At 37.0% G+C, this 23670-nt stretch overlaps 1 protein-coding gene across 1 annotated transcript in view; it reads left to right on the top strand.

Annotated features, from left to right (window-relative positions):
- Window positions 1-271: 271 nt before the first annotated feature.
- The window catches only part of TINAG (tubulointerstitial nephritis antigen), an 80019-nt gene continuing 56620 nt past the window's right edge, over window positions 272-23670 (top strand). The window contains exons 1-4 of the mRNA XM_058671847.1: window positions 272-727; window positions 11395-11458; window positions 12539-12628; window positions 18299-18413. Of these exons, the coding sequence (XP_058527830.1) occupies window positions 373-727; window positions 11395-11458; window positions 12539-12628; window positions 18299-18413 (624 nt within the window). The 5' untranslated portion in view covers window positions 272-372. The remainder of the gene's footprint in view (window positions 728-11394; window positions 11459-12538; window positions 12629-18298; window positions 18414-23670) is intronic.

The following is a 23670-nucleotide window of genomic DNA, read 5'->3' as shown; positions in this document are numbered from 1 at the left end:
AGTATTTTTCAGAGAGGCTTTAGATTTAAGAAGCTGCATTTTTGTAAGAGTAAGCAATATTCAGCAAATCACACAGATATGTAGAGGAATCAACATAAGTTATTTAGGGTGATTTATATCTTACTGCTGTGTAAATTTTTTTTTTAACTCAAGAGGAATAGTCTACTTCTAATACTTAATATGATCTTGAGCAAACATTGAAATTCTTGATTAATATTTAACTGCAAGAAGTTTACACAGTTTAAGTAGGAAATCAGTTCAAAGCTCATCCTGAAGTGTTCTAATTGTTGCAATTCAGGCTCCTTTTGGGGCACACTTGTCCAAGGATATTGTTTAGAGCTTAAAGCGAGAGCTGTACTCGACTTCCAGAGAATGTGGAATGTACATAAGTTCTTCATCTTCTTTTATCTTACCACAGAAATTTGGACACAGAAGTTGTATTTATCTCAAAGAAAAGCAGACCTGGGAGTTTATTTCTCTAGGAATCACACCGCTGTGGAAGGTATTCGTTTCAAAAGATCCATTTTTCAAGGGCAGTACTGTAGAAGCTTTGGTTGTTGTAAAGACAGAAATGATGAGTGTGTCACTGAGTTCTATGAGGCAAATGCATTGTGTTACTGTGATAAGTTTTGTGAAAGGGAAATATCTGATTGCTGCCCTGATTACAAATCCTTTTGTCATGAAGAGAAAGAATTGCCACTTCACACGCAGTCTTGGAATCCAGAAGGTAGGTTTTGGGGTATGTTGGAGCATTGTCCTGATTCATAACTGCAATCCTGACAGATGTTCTCTCCCTCCCCCTCTTCCTTTCCTCACTCTTCTGCCAGTGCTCAGCTTCCTACTCCTGCCTCTCCTTTATCTCTCTCTCTTTCCCCTGCTTTCATTGAAATGAAAGTATTACTGTGAATACCAAGATCAACGTGATTGAGTTGCTTAAGGGCTTTGTTTCAGATGTTGGGGCTACTGCAGTACTTTTAGGAAGACTCTAAAGACAGGGATGCTCATCAGGATCCAGCTTTGAACACTCATTCACCTTATGTAAGGATTGCTTAAAATCCTTTCTTTATTTTTCTGCCTACTCTTTCTTCCCTTTCTTTCCTTTTTTATTCCCTCTCTTTGTTCCTTTCTTGCTTCCTTTTTACTTCTCTGGTTTCTCTTTTTCCTCTCTTTCTAAAATGTTTTGACATCAGGACTGTCAACATTTTTTGAGTCTAACCTCTTAAAGTTTTGAAAATCACAAGGCAGATTGCCTGCAAACTCACCTAATATTACATTCTTTTGTATTGTTAAAATTGCTGTTGCTGTTTTCCATGATAGTTTTAGCATAAGGATTTTAGCATAAGTTTTTAGCATAAAAACATAAGTTTTCAGCATAAGGATACCCATCCCCACCCCACTTCTTCCTTCTCCATTCACCACCCCCTATCATTTTCCCCATATTATTACAATAGTATACTCCCTCAGCAACAGTCACAAATCCAACATTCTGCTACTTAAGTGTATCATGTTATTGCAGATACAGACAGTGATAGAAAATCTAGTGTCTTATATCAAGGTATGTTTAACAGTTTCGTTGGGAGTCCTCCTTGCATTTTGGAGTAGAGAAACATATTGCAATGTATCTTCACTTTCCAGTGTGCTGGTCTTCCTTATACAGTTCATCTGTGAGAATGTATGTAAATACGTGTTGACTTGTATATGTATTTGTTTTGTATTTTGCTTGGATATTGCCATATATTTCAGTAACTTATGATATTGCTCCTTTTTGGACTGGCTTACTTCATTGAGCATAATCGTCTCCAGTTGCGAGCATTTTGTTGCCAATGGTATATTTTTATTTTTTTAAATGGCCGAGTAGTCTTCCATGGTTTGGATATACCACAGTTTCTTTACCCATTCCTCTTTCTACAGGCATCTGGGTTGTTTCCAAGTCTTTCCTACTGTGGATTGTGCTGCTAAAAATAACAGGTTGCAGGTCACTTTCTCACATGCAGATTTCACTTCCTTTAGATGTATTTCTAGGAGTGGGATAGCTGGGTTATACAGTATATCAATTTTCAGTTGTCTTAGTACTCTTCATCCTGATTTCAATGGTTGTTGCCTCTTGTTTCATGGGGCCAGTTGGTCCTCTAGCAGTAGGACCTGAGGTATAGCAATGTCAGTCCAACCACAATGAAAAGAAAGGCAAGTCAGTCTCCTTCACTCTCTATGTAAACTGCATGGCTTCTTCATGTGCCATGATTTGCTTTGTTTCACTAGTGTTGGACTTGTCCAATTATTTATAAGAAAGAAGAAATCTGAGCCCAGCATTATAGCCTAGTGGCTAATGTTCTCACCTTGCATGTGCCGGGTTCCAATATAGCCACAGGTTCTAATCCTGGTAGCCCCATTTGCCATCCAGCTCTCTGCCCGTGGCCTGGGAAAGCAGTCGAGGACAGCCCAAAGCCTTGGGACCCTGAATCCACATGGGAGACCGGGAAACAGCTCCTGGCTTTGGATCGACTCTTCTCCAGCTGTTGAGGCAACTTGGGGAGTGAATCATTGGAAGGAAGATCTTACTCTCTGTTGCTCCTCTTCTCTGTATATCTGACTTTCCAATAAAAATAAAAAAAAAAAATCTTTACAAAAAGAAAGAAGAAATCCATACAAGAGTAGTTTCAAAAGTCTGAGTCTGAGAAAGCTGGCATTTACTATATTGATCCACTTATAAGAGAATTGCTGTTGCTATTGAGCAATTGATACAATCACGTTTTGGGACAAAAAAGAAAACCTATGCCTACACTTTACAATTCCACTTTCTCTCTCTGTTACATTTCATCAAATCACCTCAGCAGAAATTTAAGGTTAACTGAAGGCCCATTACACTAATGTGAGCAGGTAATGGTAACTAGAGAAATTACAATCAAAAATACATACATGAGGGACTAGGCTATTTTGAAGTCTGGATCTTGTCCATTTTTAAACTATTTTATTGAAATACTATATACATACAAGAAATGTACTTAATGTGTGCAGAGACATGAATTTTTGTCCTCTGATCACACTCATAACCAACATCAAAATTAAGAACAAAGCATAAGTAGTTCCAGACTCATTTAAAAATCCAGGTGCCATCACTGTCAACCCCCAAAATATCATCTTGTTCGCAAAATTCAGGAAATGTTCTCTTAAAACATGTATTTATTATTTAAATTTGCCACCTCGTTGGCTTTTATCACCTTCATTTACAATTTGTCAATGAGACAAAACTTTTACTTAATCCTATAAAATGGCAGATACCCATGAGGCATGGAAGATCTAGTCATTCATCAATAATTATCACTGAGTAATCTGTGCTATGCCAAGTAGTGTGCTTGGTGCCAAGAGCAAAACTGCAGCAAAAAAATGACAATGTTTTATTCTCATGGAAGTGACAGAGAAGTTGTGGGAAGGATGTAAAGTATTTTTGTGCAATTGTGATGAATTTCTGAAGGAAGCATTTAGGGTTGTAAGAATAGAACATAGTAGATATCACTACCTTGGGTGACAGGTCGCTTAGGAAAGACACTTAAGCTGACACCTAGGGAATGAGCAGGAATGAGTTACACTGGGAAAGAGTTAACAGATGAGTGCTGCAGACCTGAGAGTGAGGGGCTTCTCATGATCCAGAGGTGGCAGCAGGTTCTCTGGAGAATGATGACCAATGTGGGCTGGGGATGACATGAGATGAAATTTGCAAAGCGAACAGCGGGTGTATAATGCCAAGACTTACACAGAATGTTAGGGATTTTGGAATTCATTTAATTAAAACTTATTGTAAGATGATAGGTAGAAGTAGATTTAATTCCTTGGATGTGTAACCTGTATGTTCACAGTGGATACTACCTCAAAAGAGTCCATGCTTTGTTTTATGCTCTGCTATTGGGATCTTGATTTTTGAACAAAGGTACCCTATTTGAAATTCTCTCTTGCTCTCACAAATTATATGGCTAGAGTTGAGTAGGGAGCCTCAATCTGCATTTGTTGAAGCCCATGCTGAAAGACAGACTTACTGTTAGGATCAAATTATAGTACAGAAATAAAGTGGTAGATAAAAATCATGTGCCATGATTTTCTGTACACCTGTTGTCACTTTTGATACTTAATTTTTCTTAAACCAGTAATGAGTACATCTCAAGCCTGCACTGTTCTATGGACGCCACTTTAAGTGACACTAGAGAGTGAGAACAACTTGTAGCAGATATTTAGCACTGTAAATCTAGATGAGATAAAATCATACACTTCATAAAATATGATCTTACTCTAGAGGATCTTATAAGGAGAAGGACACAGGGGATTTGATATCTGTGAAAATGAGATAACAAGAAATCTACTCAGTATAGTCAAACCCAGGACATTAAAATTGGGCCAAACTAGAAAAACGAGTTATTTAGTGTATGTAAAGAGAGAGTACAGGTGTGAGTCATCCCAGGTTAGAATGCAATAAGCACAAGATTTTACTTTTTCAGATGGTACAATTATCAATATTAGTTTTATTTCTGTATGCTGATTAAGAAATTATTTTCTGAAGCATATTTTTGTTTCATAGGCAGTTTTCAAAAGGTATTTGTAAAGCATTAAAGCACTCATATTTACTCAAAATTTCAACAGCTACTTCCTACATACATTCTTTTGGAAGTTGGCATATTCACAAGAAGAAGTGATAATACTTAAAAACTTATTACTTTTCCTTTACTTTACTAAGCATTCAGGGTCACTGGGAAAGACCATCATAAATTCCTAGACCATGAGAAAGTTATGATCTATGTGCTAAAAAAGAGGTATGGAAGTAAGTTATAACCCACTATACATGACAAGTAATTAAATGGAATGTGCACATTCAGTATAGTCAACACTACAACTCTACAATCTCAACTATAGAGTTGACTGTATTAACATGGTTAACAATAATTTAATAAGTGTTGTGTACACTTGAATATAAGACTTTGGAGGCTGAGGAGAGCCCTATTTGACACACTCAAATGTTTAAACACATAAGAATGTTTTGTCCAGATTCCATTGATCATTCGTAATAAGATTTCATTTACCTTACTGCTCCACCATTGATATAATATGGTCCTTGTATTGTGCTGGGTTCTCATATTCAAAATTTCATATCTAGCAGCCAATAAATAACATTGGGAAAGGAGAGTGTGGTCCCTACATTTTAAGGAAAGCACCTTTGTTCCTATCTTTTTTGTCAGAACAAGGTCATCTGTCCACACCAACCATCAAAAGAGCATGAGCACATAAGTTTGTTTTCTTTAGATAGCTTAGTGGCAATGTGCCTGGATAAAAATGGGTTTACTTTGTAAGAAAACAAAATAAGTAATGATATTGGGAAAATCATACTCATTCATGTTAAGAAAGTAGAACATCTAAAAACATAGTGGTTACCCAGCTACCAATAATCTGATCAATGTTTCTATTTTTATTTGATATTATCTTCATTATCAATAGGATAATGAATATTAGAATGAGCTGCAGTACTTTTGCTGTGCTATAATCTATTTGAATTTTTCTTAGTTGAGACATAGAGTCTATTCAGAAAAGTTGTTGCTTGTTCAAATCCATTTTTACTTGGGAGTTATAATTTTGCTAATACTTTAACTTAGGGTCAAAATTTTAGGTAGAACTTTTTCCAGATACAGTTTTACTATATTAATTTTAAGGAAGTGATTAATCATTTTATTTAGTAGCAAAAAAAAGGTCACATTAGACTATGGTTGCTCTCATAGGGGTAATATTTTTCTTTCATTTGGTCATATACTTGAAAATAGGTAGTTAAGTGAAAAGAACATAAAACTATTGAAAAGGACTGTAAAACTTTTGGCAACGCCCACGTTGCCGCGTACCCCAAGCCGAGCGGAGGGACTAGGGTTACAAAAACGACAGCATGCAGTGGACCATTCTTGTCAGGAGAATGCCGAATGCGAATAATCATTATTGAAACTCCAGGCTGCCTTTTATACTCTGCCTAGCTCCTCCCAGTGTTTATCCAATTCTCAAGTGGCCACCCCAGAGTTCCTCCCAGTGTTTATCCAATCCTCAAGTGGCCACCCTAAATCCTTCGAGCTCCTCCCAGTGTTTATCCAATCACTCGGGGACATAACTTGACAAATAGGAAGCAGGAACTTGCGGTTAAGCCAGGGGCTAGATGTATCAGGCCAAGATTGCCCATCCTGGTATCCTTTGAGAAACAAGCTAAGCTGTGGAGTTAACCCTTGGGAGACCGGGCCCTGCATGTCCCCCTTTTTTTGTTTTTTAATGGACGCCTGTCTTAGGTTGTCCAGCAGTCAGTTGACGCCTTACTCATCATGGGGAGCCTCACCTGGGGTACGTGGAATCCCTGTCTTAGGTTGGTCATCAGCGCTGCCAGATCTTACCCGTCTCTGGTTGCCCATCACACCATGTTCATCCAAACTTGAGCGCTAGGGTTTTCCACAGCTAAAGCCACCATGGTTTATCAAATAATGACCTGCTCCTGGGCTTGTTGCCTGCATAGGCGGCAAAGAAGAGTAAATAGTACTGCAATCTTGGCTACGACCATCAGCCCCATGGCCAAGATTCCGCTTCGTTCCTGAAACATCCATGCTGCCAGTTAAATGCCATTTCACAGGGGTAACACATATATAATGGTACATCGGGGAGTAGCTGGGGATCTGCGTTTCCCATGGGCAGGATACCAGGAAGTTGCACCACTGTGGTCAGGGTCTCCTATCACAGACTGGTTGGGGATCACCTTGAAGATGTCTGCCCAAACCTTTTCCAGGAAAGTATCCCTGTCTATTAAGCATATTTAGCACAGGCTGAGAGGTCAATACAACATTCATGGCACTCAACAAATCTCGTCCCCACAGATTGATAGGAATATGTGGTAAGACATATGGCTGGAAAACTCCTGAATGCCCCTCTTGATCCTTCCACCTTAACAACCTGGCGCTTTTCTGTGGCTGAGAAGTTCCTATCCCTTGGAGAATGGTTGGGGTGGCCTCTAATGGCCAGGAACTTGGCCACAGTGCCTCGGATATAACTGTACTGTCAGCCCCGGTATCAAGTAAACCTGTGAATTTTCTACCTTACTTTGCAGACTTAATCAGTGAACAAATTCTATTTGCTTTATCTGTAAATTGTATTTATGTCATTGTTCTTTTTTAAAGATTTATTTTACTCTTATTGCAAAGTCAAATATACAGAGAGGAAGATCTTCAGTCTGATGAGTCACTCCCCAAGCGGCTGCAATGGCTGGAGCTGAGCCAATCCGAAGCCAGGAGCCAGGAACTTTTTCCAGGTCTCCCACGCAGGTGCAGGGTCCCAAGGTCTTGGGCTGTCCTCAACTGCTTTCTCAGGCCACAAGCAGGGAACTGGGTGGGAAGTGGGGCTACCAGGATTAGAACCGGTGGCACCCATATGGGATCCTGGGCTTGCAAGGAGGGGACTTTAGCCACTAGGCAACCACGCTGGGCCCTATGTCATTGTTCTTATCCTCACTATACCATGCTAATAATCTCCTTGGAATTTGCTCTTACTGTCCACTAGGTCATATCAGGAGTTCATCTTACTATAAATTTAAGTAGGACATTTTAAGTAGGAAGAAACATGATGCTTAATGTCCAGTATTTTTCTCATTACCACCTGGGAATTAAAGAATACATTATAGATGGAAAAAGAGGAGTAAATGTATGTGTGGGCTGTGTCTGTGCGATCAACAAATGTACACTTCATTGTGTTGGTCACCATGAGCAGAGTCAACCTGATTACATTTTTTGTTCAAAGACAGTTAAAAAGTGCTAATCTCAAATGGAAAGTAGTTTATTATAACTAACTGTAATTTGACATTGAGGCAGAGAAATCAAGAAATGGTTAACATTAGACTAAATGCTAGAAGGAAGGCCTGGTGATGGTATTTTCTAAACTTTATTATTTTAATCTGGAGTACAAATCCTTGTGGACTTTTGTGACTTCCTATTCCTTCACACAAATAAATATTAGTAATTAAACCAACTTCCTTGGAAAAAATCCTCAATACATATATTCCCCAGTAGACATGAGTTATGTTTAAAAATGAGCTTTGTTTTGGTCTCCCACTGTTTCTATGAAAACGGTCAGGAAGGCACTTTCCCTGCCTTTGAATAGAAACAGGGGCTGCTGGGTGAATATTTCCCAGCTCCTAGGTAATAAAAATTTTTAAAGCCGTAATGTGGATGCAGTTATTAAGAATGTAATCCTGTGAGTAATTAAAACTTTGAAATCAGTGTGAAGTCAAGTCTTCCCCCTCTCCCGAGTTTAATGTGCTAAGAACTCTGTGGTCAGGAGAAGCTGTTTCCCATTTTCCATTCTATGACTGTCGAGTGCCAAAACTCCATGGGAAAGATGAAAATGAACAAAGGTTACTTAAATATTGAAATAGAAATACAGTACTTAATGAGAATGGGCACTTGTGAAATGATTTCTACAATACATTTTTTTTTTTTTGCAAATTCAAAAGCGTAGCTATTTCATGAATAGTGACTTATTACCAACAACGCAGCTAGCATTTAGTCAGGCCTACTGAAATGCTTTCTCAACATATGTATTTCCCCCTATGATTTTATGATTAAAGGTTAGAATTACTTTTGTTTAATTATAAGTCATCAGTGTCTAAGCCAGCACAGTGGAGAGGTAGGTTGAGTATCTGCCTTCAGTGCTCACTTCCCATATGTGCAATGGTTCAAGTCCTGGCTAGTTGCTCTAAAAGTTGTGGTGTCAAAAATCGCTCCATACACTGAGGGATACACAATAAATTTATTGCTGGTGGTCCAAGAAGGCTGCCCTTCAATCCACGGGAAGAGAGGCATTCAGTTTATATGGTGGGAGCTGAAGTCAGGGAGAGTTAGTTGTGCTGACTGGGTGGATTGGTGGGTTACATGGTTAGCCTTATCAGGTAACATAACTGATGATATCGATGGGGCAGAGTTGGTTAGTGTGGGTTTGTAAAGGAATTGACATCCAGCATAATGAGTTTGAAAAAGGGTAGCTGTGAAACCTGGCATGGTAAGGTTGTAAAATGTAGTAGCGCATACAAAATGGAGTCACATAGGTCAGCCAGCTCGCACATGCTCATCATACAATACAGCTCCCTTCTATGGCATGGCAAAGGATCAGAGGATGGTTCATATCCTTGGGCCCCTAAACCTGCAGGAGAGACCCGGATGGGAGACCCAGATGGCTTCCGGCTTGGGTTTGCTCAACTGCAGGTGTTGAGGCCATTTGTGAACCAGCAGACAGAAGATCTCTCTCCATACTCCTTTTTTTCTGTGACTCTGCCTTTCAAAAAAAAAATTAATGAAGTCATTGATTTCATACATTAATGATATGTTTCTGTCAAAATATTGATTCATGGATATAGGATCCCTTCTGCTAATTAAATGTGAATTTTGAATTTGTGTGTAGATTATATTTTAAGAGATTTAATTTGTAAATAGGATATTATTTCCATATGTTACTAATGCTTTCTATACAACTATGGTTTACTGTTGGTCTTTTTAGAGTGGTTTATGTAATCTGTTAAATCAGCAAAACAGTTTTGGTTAATAGTTAAGTAATACTTGAATTTGGAAGGGTAATGGCTCTAATCTTATTGATTTCACAAGTTTTTCCAGTCTGAATTCTTTTTTTTTTTTAAAGATTTTTTTTTTAAATTTTTATTACAAAGTCAGATGAACAGATAGAGGAGGAGAGACAGAGAGGAAGATCTTCCGTCCGATGATTCACTCCCCAAGTGAACCGCAACGGGCCGGTGCGCGCCAATCCGATGCCGGGAACCAGGAACCTCTTCCAGGTCTCCCACGCGGGTGCAGTGTCCCAATGCATTGGGCCGTCCTCAACTGCTTTCCCAGGCCACAAGCAGAGAGCTGGATGGGAAGTGGAGCTGCCGGGATTAGAACCGGCGCCCATATGGATCCCGGGGCTTTCAAGGTGAGGACTTTAGCAGCTTGGCCACGCTGCCGGGCCCCCTCCAGTCTGAATTCTTAAGAAAAAAATAAATTTATTAAAAAAACAGGGATATTGACATCATAGTAAGGGATTTATGATAAGACCATACAGTGGGGAAAGAAAGTTATACTGTCATATACTTTATGTGATTCAATGAGGCAATATTTACAGCTATACACCACACCATTTCTATACTTAGCATATACATTAACTTGCACAAATGAGAGAAAATGTGTGATATTTATCTTTTTAGGTCTGGCTTGTTTTTCTAAGTAAGATGCTCTCAAGTTCTATCCATTTTGTCCCACATATTAGGATTTCATCCTTTTTGTAGTTGAACAACAGTCTATTGTGCATATACACCGTCTTTTATTTGTGCAAACTTCACTTAGTGGCTCTCTGGCTGATTCCATATCGTTGCTATTGTGACTTGAGCTACTACAAATAGGGGTATGTAGACACCTCTTTCATGTACTGATTAAATTTTCTTTGAATATTCCTACAAGTAGGATAGCTGGGTTATGTCATATTCTGAGCCAGGAAGTTCCTACACAGCAAAGGACACAACTAAATGAAGAGTAATCAATAGAATTGGAGAAACAATTTGAAAACTTTATATCAAATAAAGACTAGTGACAAGAATACATAAAGAGCTACTGAAACTCAGCAACAGCCAAAAATCCCAATTAAGAAATTAGCATTTGACATTTTCCTAAGGATAAAATACAAATGGCCAAAAGACCTATTAAAATATGCTTAGGACCAATAGCCATTCAGAGAAATACAAATAAAAAAAGTATTACACTCCAGTTAAAATGGTTATTATTCCATAGTCAAAAAATGACAAAAGCTGTTGAGAATGTAGAGAAAAAAGTATTCTGATACACTGTGGTTGGAGATGCAAATTGGTACAACCATTATGGTAAGCAGTATGTAGATTCCTTAGAATTTATTTTCTTAAGATAAATCAATGCAATGACTTTATGTTATGATATAAGATTATAATCTACTTGCTCTAGTCATATGTAATTAATTATATTCACTTAGAAGTGTTAATTAGTTTTTAAGAGAGAAATAACATAAATTGGTTTAAATATAATTGCACTACTTATATATTTAAATTTATTCATTAATTTTGAGTGTAGTAAGTCACTCATTTCTTCATAATGCAGTTTTCATGCTTTATAAATCCTCTCTTGGAAATATTGTGCAGCCTATGGATAAAACTTGAAGAACAAGCTCATAATAATTTGATATACAAATTTTTCCTCAAAGGGTTGTGGATTTATATAAGATATCCTTGCGTGTTTGGAAAACCAATGGCAATTTTATATTAACTTTTATGCTGTTGCAGTTTACTAAATGCAGAATTTTCATTTGGTTCTATGTAATCATTGACAGGTTGCAGCAAGAATGGTCAACATTATGAAGAAGGAACAGTAATTAAAGAAAACTGCAATTCCTGGTAATGAACTTAAGTGAAACAGAACTGAATTCTATTAAATGTGTATGTGTTCCACAAATAAAAGGAATACTTGTGAAAGAAAGCATATGTTCACTAATGAACATATATATATATATGAAATTGTATGTCCTAAGGCTTAAAATGCGCCTTCTTAAATGAATAATAAATCAATGGATAATGAAGATCTCATCAAATTTATACCTTTTTGTGTTTTTAAAAGTATCAATTTCATTTTTATTTATTTATGTATTTTTATTTTAAATACAGAGAGACAGAGAGGTAGATAGGAGGAGGCTTTCCATCCAATGCAACAGATGAGTTGGGGCCAAGCTGAAGCTAGAAATTTGGAACTCAAACTACTTTTCTCAAGTGGGTGACTGGGTCCCAGCTACTTGATCATCAATTCCTGACTCCCAGAGTATGCCTTAACAGGAAGTGAGATCGAAAGAAGAGCCAGGACTTCAACCCAGGAACTCTCCAATTCTGGATGTGGACCTGCCGTGTGGTATCTTTGTTGTACAAAACATCTGTTTCATGACTTTGTCTCTAATTCTTGAGTTTTATGTTTTTGGAAATGGGCTTTAAAAACAATATACCTGCATTGAGTATATTTTTAAACTATAAGCATTTTTTTTGAGCGCAGTAACTATAAACCAAATGGGGGAGGGAGACTGCTTGGAAAAGATTAGCTTGCAGACAGATGTCAAGTCAATGAGTGTTGAACCTATCTTCTAAATATTCTTAGGTTTCAAAACTTCTGTGAGTATATGGTCATGTCCTTTATTAATTATTAATTACCTAGAACAGATGGTAAGACTGTACTGAGGAGCACCTAGCAGATAAATAATTCACAAAGCAGATTTTACTATTTATTTTTAACAGAAATCAAACAGCCATAAGGCTAATAATCATCAAAAACTATGAGTTATGTCTTAACAATGTATAACTCTTAAAATAATTTGGAAATATACTCCCTAAAGGCCAGACCACTTCTTTATGCATATTCTTTTTTAATTATTATTATTAATTACATTGCATTATGTGACGCAGTTTTATATGTACTTATGCATATTCTTACAGCACATGCTCGGGACAACAGTGGAAATGTTCCCAGCGGAAATGCCTTGTACTTCCAGAGCTAATCGAACACATCAACAAAGGAGACTATGGGTGAGAGAAATTTTGCTTTCTAGGTGTCTTTGTACCTTTAATTACTGCTCAGGTTTCCAACAATGTATAGCCTGTTGTTTATTTCTAAATGACTTATTTTCTAAAATGGTTTATTAAGAAATTAAAAAGACAGCAAGCAATAGAAAAAGAGGTGTATAACATTGCAATGTACAAGAGTAGAGATTCAAATTAGAATTAAATGCACAAGAAAAGAAACATAGAACAGAGTATTTTTAAAAAAATGTTTATTTACTTGAAAGGCAAAGTTACAGAGAGGAGACAGAATTTACATCTGCTGGTTCATTCCACAAAATGCTACAATGGCTATAGCTGGACTAGTCTAAAATCAGGAGCCAGGAGCTCTTCTGGGTCTCCCATGTACATACAGAGGCATAAAGATTTGGCCATCCTCTGCTGCATTCCCAGGACGTTAATAGTGAGCTGGATGAGAAGTGGAGCATCTGTGATTCATACAGGTATGCAAATGGGATGCTAGCGCCTATCTGCTACATCACAGTGCTGGCCTATAAGAACAGAATCATAAGTCACCTAGGAAAGAACAGGTATCATGCGCATGAAAAGAATGGAAAGAGCTGTACACTGGATAACAATTAAAGCAAAATCAGAAAGTTAAGCTTACAGAAATTCCTTGGTTTACATTAATGGGCTTTCCCTCTGCTGCTACATTACCGAAGTCAGATTTAAGTACCTTTAGCTGTCCTCAGGTGAATCAGACTTGAATGCATTCTGTCTCAACCCATGACAGTTCAGTCTTTAAAAAAAATTTTCACTAAAATGATTGACATCTATCAAACGTGGATTATTTTCTAAATATCTTTTTTGTTGTTTAAAGATTCATTTTATTTTTATTGCAAAGTCAGATATACAGAGAGGAGGAGAGACAGAGAGGACGATCTTCCGTCTAATGATTTACTCCTCAAGTGACCGAAACAACCGGTGCTGCACCAATGCGAAGCCAAGAGTCAGGAACTTCTTCCGGGTTTCCCACGCTGGTGCAGGGTCCCAAGGCTTTGGGCCATCTTGGAACTGCTTTCCCAGGCCTCAGGCGAGGAGCTAGATGGGAAGTGGAGCTACCAGGATTAGAATCGAAGCCCATATGGGATCCTGAGTGTTCAAGGCGAGGTCTTCAGCTTCTTGGCCCTCAAATGTGAATCATAATTGAGTTTAAAAACAAGTTGTAGACACTTTGCTAGTGAGCTAAAGGTGGGCATGGTTGACACATAGACATTGGAGATACCTGTGATGGTCTCACAAAGCTTGTTGTATTAAATGTTTTCTTCACTCATAAAAACACTAACATTGTTTTCTCTACAGAACTAAGAGGAATAGACTGCCTAAAGTCTGCCTCAGGTTTTCTCCACTATCATTGATCAAATCTCTATATATCTTTGATAACATTTTCCACCTTGGAAAAGTATTTCACATAAAAATGTGTATTGCCAAACAACTAGAAGAGTTTTGCAATCTGGAGTAGCATTGTTTTTATAAATAGAAATCTCATTTCTTTCCATGTGGGTGAGTGAATTTCCCAATGCATTTATCTCAAAGACAGAAAATAAATAGAGTCCCATTTCGTGACACCAATATTTTAAAATCATTTTCAGTGTGTGTTCATCCAATATTTTACACAATAATTTGATAAAGTTTTAAATATTTCTGGGGAAAATAAAATTTTCCATGGCTAAGTGATATTGAAAGCATTTATGCCATTTCTAAGATGATTTAAAATGAATTCTAAAATGATTCAAATGGTGAAAATAACCAGTGTACCCTTCCAAGAAAGCTTATTAGTGATCTAGCTTTCCATTGTTTTCAGAATGTATGAGAAATCCTAGCCTAAAACAATGGGTAAAGATAATACACTGAACATACAGAAGTTGCTGGGAATGCTGTCTTCCTTGGAAGGTAGAATTTCCATCGCTTGTTTATTTGGGGTATGCTACAAGACTTCTTAGGTAGCATGGGCTTTGCATTATAGCAGCAAACACAAAAACATTATATGCCCAGAAAAAAGCAAAAAGTGAAATACAATTGATGCAAAGCAAGCATACATGAGACAAAACTAAAAGCAACAAGTTACAAATCAATAATACTGAAATTATAAGAGAGAACGTTATACTCAAATTGTTTGCATGTGTGAAAATTTATGTATTTTTTAAATAGTCTACTTATTAATACGTTGCATACAATTTGTCCTTTAAAAGCTTCTTTCCTGATTCTTGGCAGAATTTTGGATCCAAGATACTACTCATTCTACAAAACACACCTCAGTGCTTATTTTTTAAAAATTATTTTACCATGTAACCCATTAATAGTAAAGTGAATAAGTTTTGGATTTGTAATGCTGCTGAGAATACAATCTGATAATTTCTATGTTAAGGAAATTTACCAACTAATTGAGAAACCAATGTCTTCATCTCTGTAAAATACTCTTTAACGATTGAGCAGAATGTAGATGTGAAGCCACAAATTCAAATCAAAGTTAGCGGAATAAAGGAAGATGCATTGTAGTTTCAGCCATCTTTTTCCATGTGAAGGTCATTCCAGAATCGAGTCCTTTCAAACAGCAAGCTTTTTATTTGCATTAACCATTTGGAACAGATGCATTTGAGGCTGTTTTGCTACTCTCTTCTAGGATTACTTATCTGCCTATGGACGTCCAGAGCCTCATGGAGGTGTAATTATGTGAGATGGCCTTGCTCCCATGTTTGGTGCTTGCTCTTAATTGGGCCATGAGTCTCCAGCTGCCGTGCTGAAAGCGTGCTAATAGGGCATAAGTGGAAACTGTAGCAGCTCTGTCTTGAGACCTAAGATTGAAAACTGCACATCAAAAATTCTATCACTTTCTGCTGGGCTCAGTGATCTACCAGGCCAGCTCATACTCAAAGGATAGGGCAAGAGAAGCCACTTCTGCATGGAAAGAGCAGCAGCTAATTAGCTGATTAGTGTCCCTTCATTTTTTATCTACTTAATTTGGAATGGCTTGTTGCTATTATGTATTGGAAGTTTTTAAAGGTTTATATTTTTTCACTTTTTGTTTTTCTATTTTTGAGATAAGATTTTAATTTAGATTACAGAGAAAGGCTTAATGAACCACTGAATAAAAAAGTTAAATATGTGTTTCCTTTATGTTTGAAAGAAGGGAGTGAGGGAGACAGAGGGCATGAATTGGGAAAAGAGGGAGGGAAAATGAGAGGGAGAAAGAGAGAGAGAGAAATGGACAAACATTTTCCTTTTGTTAGTTCACTTCACAAATACCTATAGCTTCTAGGACTGAGGAGGCCTGAAGGGTTCCAGAACTCAATCTAGGCTTTCCCAGGGGTGTCAGGCAGACAAGTATCGGTGCCATCACTGGCTACATCCCAGGAAGTTCCTTTAGAAAGAAGTTGGATTGAAAGCAGAGCCAGACTTTGATCCCTGGCATTCCAATACAGGATGCAGGTTTCTGAAATGGTGACTCAAGTACTCAAGTGCTGTATACAACATGCCTGTATATTATGGCTATTTTAAAAATGATTGTTCATTTTTATTTATTTGAAAGGGGAAGAGAGAATGGGAAAGAATGACACACATACACGCACACACACACACACAGAAATTCTCTGCTGATTCATACCCTAAATCCTCAAACTGGAGCCAAGGATGAAGTCACAGTCTCCCGTGTGGGTTACAGAGACTAAGGTACTTGTGTATTCTACGTCTTCTGCCTCCCAAGGTCTGCGTTTGTAGGAAATTTGGACAGAAAGCAGAGCTGGGACTTGAACCCAAATCCCAAACACTTCTATATGTGGGAGACTTAACTGATAGCTCATATGCATGCTCTCTAAAACAAAGCTTTGATACTTCACTCCTGCTTTTAATGATCCTCAATGGCACCCCATTGCTTGTGGAATATAATTGTTCTCCTAAACATAAATAACTATCTGGCCCAAATTCTTTTTTTACTTTTCCACCTTTGCATGCATTATATCCTGCTTCTCTACATCCTCATAATTTAAATATTTAACAAGTTACTCTGTATTTGTGACCCAATTCCAAACTTACATACTCTACTCAGGAGTTGCCTTTATTTTGAATCAGTGCTCTCTTCATCACATTCCAGTCTCCAAATTCATTCTCATGCTTCCAGACAGCATTAAATTCAATGTCTGAAAAGATGTGTCAATGCCTTCAGGCAACAAAATGCTTGAATCCTCTATTTGATAAATGACACATATTGAAGACATTTTGGCTTTATAGTCCTGGTTATTTTCAGGCCCCTTGAGGGTAGAGAGCTTTATTAATCCCTGTTACACAGAATGTAATGCATAAATTAAGAAAGTTCAATAAATGGTAATGTGAATTGAAAGAGGAGTTATGAGTCTAGTTCAAGGAGGATAATATAAGGTAATAGCATGTTTCAAATATTGTTGAGTATATGTCACAATAAAACATACATTTTACTTTGTAATTTAGTACCACTCTCTTATTCAGAGCTACAAATAATCCCTACTTGCCTTCATTATTTGCCATCTACTCTACTAGTCCTGATTATTTCTTTTATTTCTTTGTTGTTGACCATACTCACTTATAAGTATCTCTAAAATAATGATTGAAAAGCGTTAGTTGTGATCACTGATTGTGATATGTCACAATCAGTTTTAAGTTTGGTCTTGTTTCTGTAACACTGAAATATCCAATGTATTCAAAGTTTCCTTACTAAATTCTGCTGGTTGATGGAGATTGCGTTTGAAAATTATAGGCAACATTGCTGAGGATTTTATGAAACAACAGATCTTATAAAAAAGCATTAACTTGTCAGGAAAATTATTGAAAATTGAGTTGTATTTTTAATCTTTCAAAAGTCTATCATATTATAAACAATTTTGCTGATGAACAGAAACAGATGAAATTTAGATTTGACTTAAGTACTGAAAATATATTGCCCTCCAGTTGCAAGATATACGAATAATGATTAGCTTACTATTATCTTAAGAATTCCAATCCTCAAATTTTAATAATAGAGTTTGAAAAGGAGCTGTCTCTTTCTATGGTAAGTACACACAATATATTTCTAGGAAATAAGTAATTTTTAGCCTAATTGGCACAATTAGTTTTATATTATAGTTAATAATTAAGAGTATTCAATAGTTAACATAAATTAACTGTTTCAAAACTTTTAAAATCTAAATTAACACTGATAGAAATTCCTAAAAGTATAACTGTTTTGTATTCAACTTTTCTTAGATAGTTCTTTTTCCTTGGTGAGCCTCTATTCAATTCTAAATGACAAAAATGCTGCCCTATGATACACTTATAAATGTTTAGCCCTGCTATTTAAAGAAATTGCATGTGTTAGCATTGTTGTCACTTAAATTCTTTATAGTAGAAAAGGATTCTACATGCTTAGTTTTGTTCTATATTGATGTGGTTTTAGATTGCTCTAATCAACCACTAAAATAATTGAATTGGATCTAATTTAGAATGAGTGCTTCATATGCTTATCAGAACAATCAATACTGCACCATTATATAAAGATTATCTAATCTGCAGTAATAGTTGTCATTTTGTGACATTTGCTACTGTATAATTTCAGAAATATGCATGAATATGCATTTATAAAAATGATATCCTATACTGTATATGTATTTTTCTTCATTTGCAAGGCAGATGGACAGCACAGAACTACAGCCAATTCTGGGGAATGACGTTGGAAGAAGGCTTCAAATTTCGCCTTGGCACCTTGCCACCCAGCCCCATGCTCCTGGGCATGAATGAGATGACAGTAAGTGGTATTCCTGATTAATATATGTACCTCGGTTTATATAGTTGTATTCATATGTATGTTTAAAATAATTTTAAAGTGCTAAAAATAACACAATTCTAGTTTTCAGTGTTATAAACCCCAAATTATCATATAAATGTTAAGATATTTTCTCAAAAGGATTGATACATATATCAATATATCAAATTTTCCACATGGATTGATTTTTTATCAATTATGGATAACATCATTTAAAGAGTGAACAGCATCCATTTCCATCATGATTTCACAGAAATTTATATTTTTGAATATTGATTGTTCAATTTACCAAGGCTTCTTCAGCAAGTGATGTTTTTTTATTCTAACTAAACAGACTTACCTTTAAATTCACCAAAATTGTGGTTTGTTGTCTCTGAAACTATCCATTTCTTCAAGAGCATGAAATGAATATTGGTAACCTCAGACATTTATATTATGATTGGTAAGACTTTGCTATCAAAAGTCTCCAAAATTTTTTGAGAGTACTGTCAGAGATTGTCTGTAGACCTGGAAAATACCTTTATCAAACTGAGGCATTTCCTGACATGCTTTGGTTTTCCACTCTCATACTGGTTTCCCATTCACATTTAAGATATCTTGACTTAAAAATAGGCATCTTCAAAAGGCTCTCAGTATCACAAACTAACTCCAAGAGCTGTAAATGTGACTCCTAGACACAGACACCTTGAGTTGAGAAGTTGGTTGGATTCAAGGCTGTTTCCTGATCTGGGCAGGGCAGGGACCTAGGCTGCTGGAGAGTAGCCTCACCAATTTGCAGTGAAGACATAATATTCTGGCTGCCTAGGAGCTCTAGCACCTTGAAACAGTTGAGTGTTGTTAGTAATTGGATGAGTTGAAAACTCACACATCCCTCAGTAAGCATTTAAAATGAGATTTCCAGTTTTGCCTCTGAGACATGCAATCAGATGAATGTGTTGTAATACAAATTCAAATTCAATTCAAACCAGTATCAGAGTTTATAATACCTGACATGTATTGAATAGTTATGTGTTAAGTAAACACATTGATGCTTTATTACATTTAATTCCCACATTAGCTTGTGGTATTGTGTACTGTCATTATTCACATTTTAACAAGTAAATTGAGATTGAGAGATTAAGTGGTGCTGAGGTTGAGAGAGGTTAAGCACTGCCATAAAATTAATTAAATTGCCCTTCTGGGATATGTAGACAGATCTGTTCCCTAAAATAGTCTTTGGGGTTCCAGTAGATTCAGTCAGCTTTGACCAGTTAGGTTCAAAGCAGCAAAAAACATTTTAATCTTTTAACCAGAAACAATTTAGAGAAACAGTTTAAATATATTTTTAGATCTTTGCTACAATCAGAAAGATAAAATCTTCAAAATGTGGCTCGGAGTTATGGGTCTTGGTGATCTAACTGTATGATTGACTAAAATCGTTTTTATTCCTCTGATGTTTTCTATTTCAATTTTTTAAAAAAATATGGCATTTACTTTTTCTAAAACTGTTTTCATTTGAGAGACAGATTTTACAGAGCTCTTTCCCCCCCCCCCCGCCCCCGAGAGAGAGAGAGAGAGAGAGAGAGAGAGAGAGATCTTTCATTAGCTGGTTCACTCCCCAAATGGCCTCAGTGACCAGAGCTGAGCAAATCCAAAGGCAGAAACCAGTAGATTCTTCCGGGTTTCCTGCATGGGTGTAGGGCACCAAAGCCTGGGGCCATCCTCCCATGCGTTCCCAGGCCATTAGCAAGGAGCTAGATGGCTAGTGGAGCAGCCAAGACATGAACAGGTGCCCACATGGGATGCAGGAGCAGGTGCCACAGGCAACAGATTAGCCTATTAAACCACTTTCAGCCCCTGCTTTACTTTCTTATGTTAAGGGACAAGTTAATTCAAGTACTTGCTTAAAGTAGCTACATGCATTTCCGTGGAAACATTTCTAACATTTTCTTTACTTACTAAATTTGTAGGTTGGAATATTTTATGTTCTAGAGAAAATAAGGCACATTTTTTTCCCACATTGACACTCAACATTGCATAGAAAAAAAAAATATGATTCTGAATCATTTATTGGCTCCTGGGGATTTGTTTGCACAAAGGTCTCAGTGGTGATATTTAAATGAAAATTCTTAATGATTAGTACTTTAGGAGAATTTAAATTACCTAATGCTATGAATTAATGTAATACCATTGCCAAATAATTCCAGGAAAGCAATAAAGAATATTTAGTTGACCTCTAAGAGTTCCATTACCCACTTTAAGACAAGGAAATAGCTTTTTATTTCTAGGGCACAATAGAACTAAGGTTTTGAGTGTTACGTTTTCTTGATAAGTGGACAGGTAAAAGAGAATAAAAAATTAACAGGTGCTTCTAGGAAAATCATGAAGTCAATGTGAACTGAGTTGGACTGCCCAAAAAGAGCTAAAAACTAGATTAGATTAGAAACTAAACTGCTCCCGAGTCCAGTAGCAATGAACTTGCTTTTTTACATATGCTTCTGGAGAGCTGATGCTCCTTTCTCCTTCAGCTTTTCCTAATCTTTCCAGAACACCCTTTCCAACACAGCATGTTAGGGTAGGTTGTTACCAACAGGGCTATACTTTCAGATATGAGAGAAACTTCAATGTATTCCCATTGACTGTCTCTTTCTGAGGTCAGGCTGCCTGTATCTGAGACTCCCAAAATTCTTTTCTCTGATTGGGAAACTGATTGGGAAAGACAAATGATGAGTCATCTTTAATTCCTGGCAAACTCTTCCTTAGAGGGTTTCCTGGCTTCATTCCTGAGTTTAAGTCATTATACCCGTGACGTTTGTGAGCTTGTTAGAGGAATATTCATAGAAGCTGTACACACATTCCAATAATCCTAACAATGTGACAACTCTAACCTTAATCTACACACCTTTTTTTTTTGTTCGCACAGCATGTTTAATGACAATGAGGAATAGAATGAAACTGCTGGAGCCAGGACAAGACCAAGGCACGTGAAGGGTCTGAGGAAGGCCCTTCCTAAGCGAGCGCAGACAGAAACACAGCTTGTGGTTTTCTGTGGGTACAAGTGGTCTGGAGCAGAGAAAGTGAAAGGAAGATTGAGAAGGGCCCTCCCTTAAATTGTACAGCTCCTCGATAAGAATTTGAGCAGAGGGAGTCCTGAGAGCTAAAGGCTTGGCAAACAAAAGCTTCTTCCTTCAGGATAACTGGAAACAACCCCCTCTCTTGAGACAGAAACAGTGATATGCTACTTACTGCAAAGGATGTGGCTAGCATAGAAGAGACTTGAGTTTTGAACTTGACTTTCTGGCATAGCCCACAATTTGCAGAACTCAAAGAGGTCAAAGATGGTCAATTAAATCTGAGAAATACCACATTGCCTGCTCCCTAAGGAGAGTCAAGCTATTCATTAAAAAAGTGCAGATACTGAGAACCTGGAAGTATTTCCACAATGCTCTTGAGTCAAACCTAAGCTGTCACTAATCATTTTTCCAGAGGTAATGTTCACGTGTTTTTGACTTTGGGGAGATTGCACTAAGAAGCTATGCTGTGATATATCCCATTATAAATGTTGAAAGTATTTTGAACAGAAATAGTATTTTCATATGGAAATGTGAAAATGCAGTATATTTTAAATTTGGTTCAATGGAAACAAAAGCTATGGCTCTGTTCCTGGTGGCGGTGATTCCTCAGGGAAAGTAGCTAGGTAACCAAAACTATTACCAATCATATTTTTTCTTAGGTTATTTGGAGTTATTTGCTGATTGTTTAAAATCTTAAGAAGACAGATGTAACACTTAAAACTGGTATGCCTGCTATGTTACATGGCATTTTTCAATCAACAATTTAGTTAATTAACATGTCTTTTCTCAGGCACTCAAGAAAAATGGTCTGGTTGATACTGATAACAAAAATTCAGTCATAATTATGATTCATTAAGTTAAAAAAAACATTTTATAAGTTACATAACTTTTGAAGCCATCATTACTTGAGATAAGAAATGAAACATTTGGGCCCAGCAAGGTAGCCTAGTGGCTAAAGTCATCTCCTTGCAACCGCTAGGATCCCATATGGGAGTCCATTTGTATCCCAGCGGCCCCACTTCTCATCCAGCTCCGTGCCTATGGCCTGGGAAAGCAATCAAGGAACGAACAAAGTCTTGGGACCCTGTACCTACATGAGAGACTTGGAGGAAGCTCCTGGCTCCTGGCTTCGGATCAGCTCAGCTCTTGTTGTTGTGGGCATTTGGGGAGTGATTCATGAGATGGAAGGTATTCTCCATCTCTCTTCCTCTCTGTATATCTGACTTTCCAATAAAAGTGAATCATAAAAAAAGAAAGAAAACATTTAATTACTTAGATGCTTTATTATTGTCATTGATGGTATTTTTCTAAGTCATTGGTTACCAATGGGAGAAATTTGCTAAATAACAACAACTACTGAGGCATGAGAAATACCTTTGAAAAAAAATCAAAGTCAATATTTCCAAGTTTAGTTTTTACTGTTACTGATTTTTTTCATTTGGATACTGTCTGAATGAACAACTGATTCCAATGACTTAAGTCACCTGTAAACACGGGTTCCTCTATAGAAACAACCTTGATTGTAAGAGAAAAGTTGTATTTTGATATATTGTTTCATATGGAAAATTACCACTTTTGCCATGAGACTGAATTTTGTCTTCCACACACATGAAGATAAAGCCTATAGTATCAGCCTTCCAAATAAAGTAAGTGGTTGATGTAATGATGGAGTCCTTGGTGAGGAGTATATTTTCCTCATCTTTTTGGAGAACCTCTTTATCAATGTAGTAAAACAGACATGGTAGTTGGCACACTTGTGCATAGCATATGTGGGAGACCCAAAGATGTCCCTGGCTGCCAGCTTTGGACTGGCCCAGCCCTTGCTTGGCAGTAGTGGCCATTTGGGGAATGAATGAGGTGAATAGAAAATGTCTGTCTCTTCCTCTGTCTTTCTCTGTAATTCTTTCAATCAAAATAAATAAGTCTTAATAGTAGACAATAGTAGACTAGGATTCCAGTTATTCTTGTTGCAACTGAATTAGAGAGTTTAAAATTCAGAAATATCAAAACATTGTATTTTTATCTCCTCCAGTCTCTTTTATTTCCTTCCTTCCCAGAATGGAATCTAAGCCTGCTGGCAAACTTTAGAAAGCATACTCCTGTCTTGCCTGTTGTTCACCTGGCTTTTGCAACAGAATGATTCTCATATGTCTAAAATCAGTTTTGGGGTTTCCAGCTTCAGCTAT

Source organism: Ochotona princeps, chromosome 1, assembly GCF_030435755.1.
Source record: "Ochotona princeps isolate mOchPri1 chromosome 1, mOchPri1.hap1, whole genome shotgun sequence".
Lineage (NCBI taxonomy): Eukaryota > Metazoa > Chordata > Mammalia > Lagomorpha > Ochotonidae > Ochotona > Ochotona princeps.
Note: the sequence above shows the minus strand (reverse complement) of the source record. Positions and strands in the feature narration are given on the sequence as shown.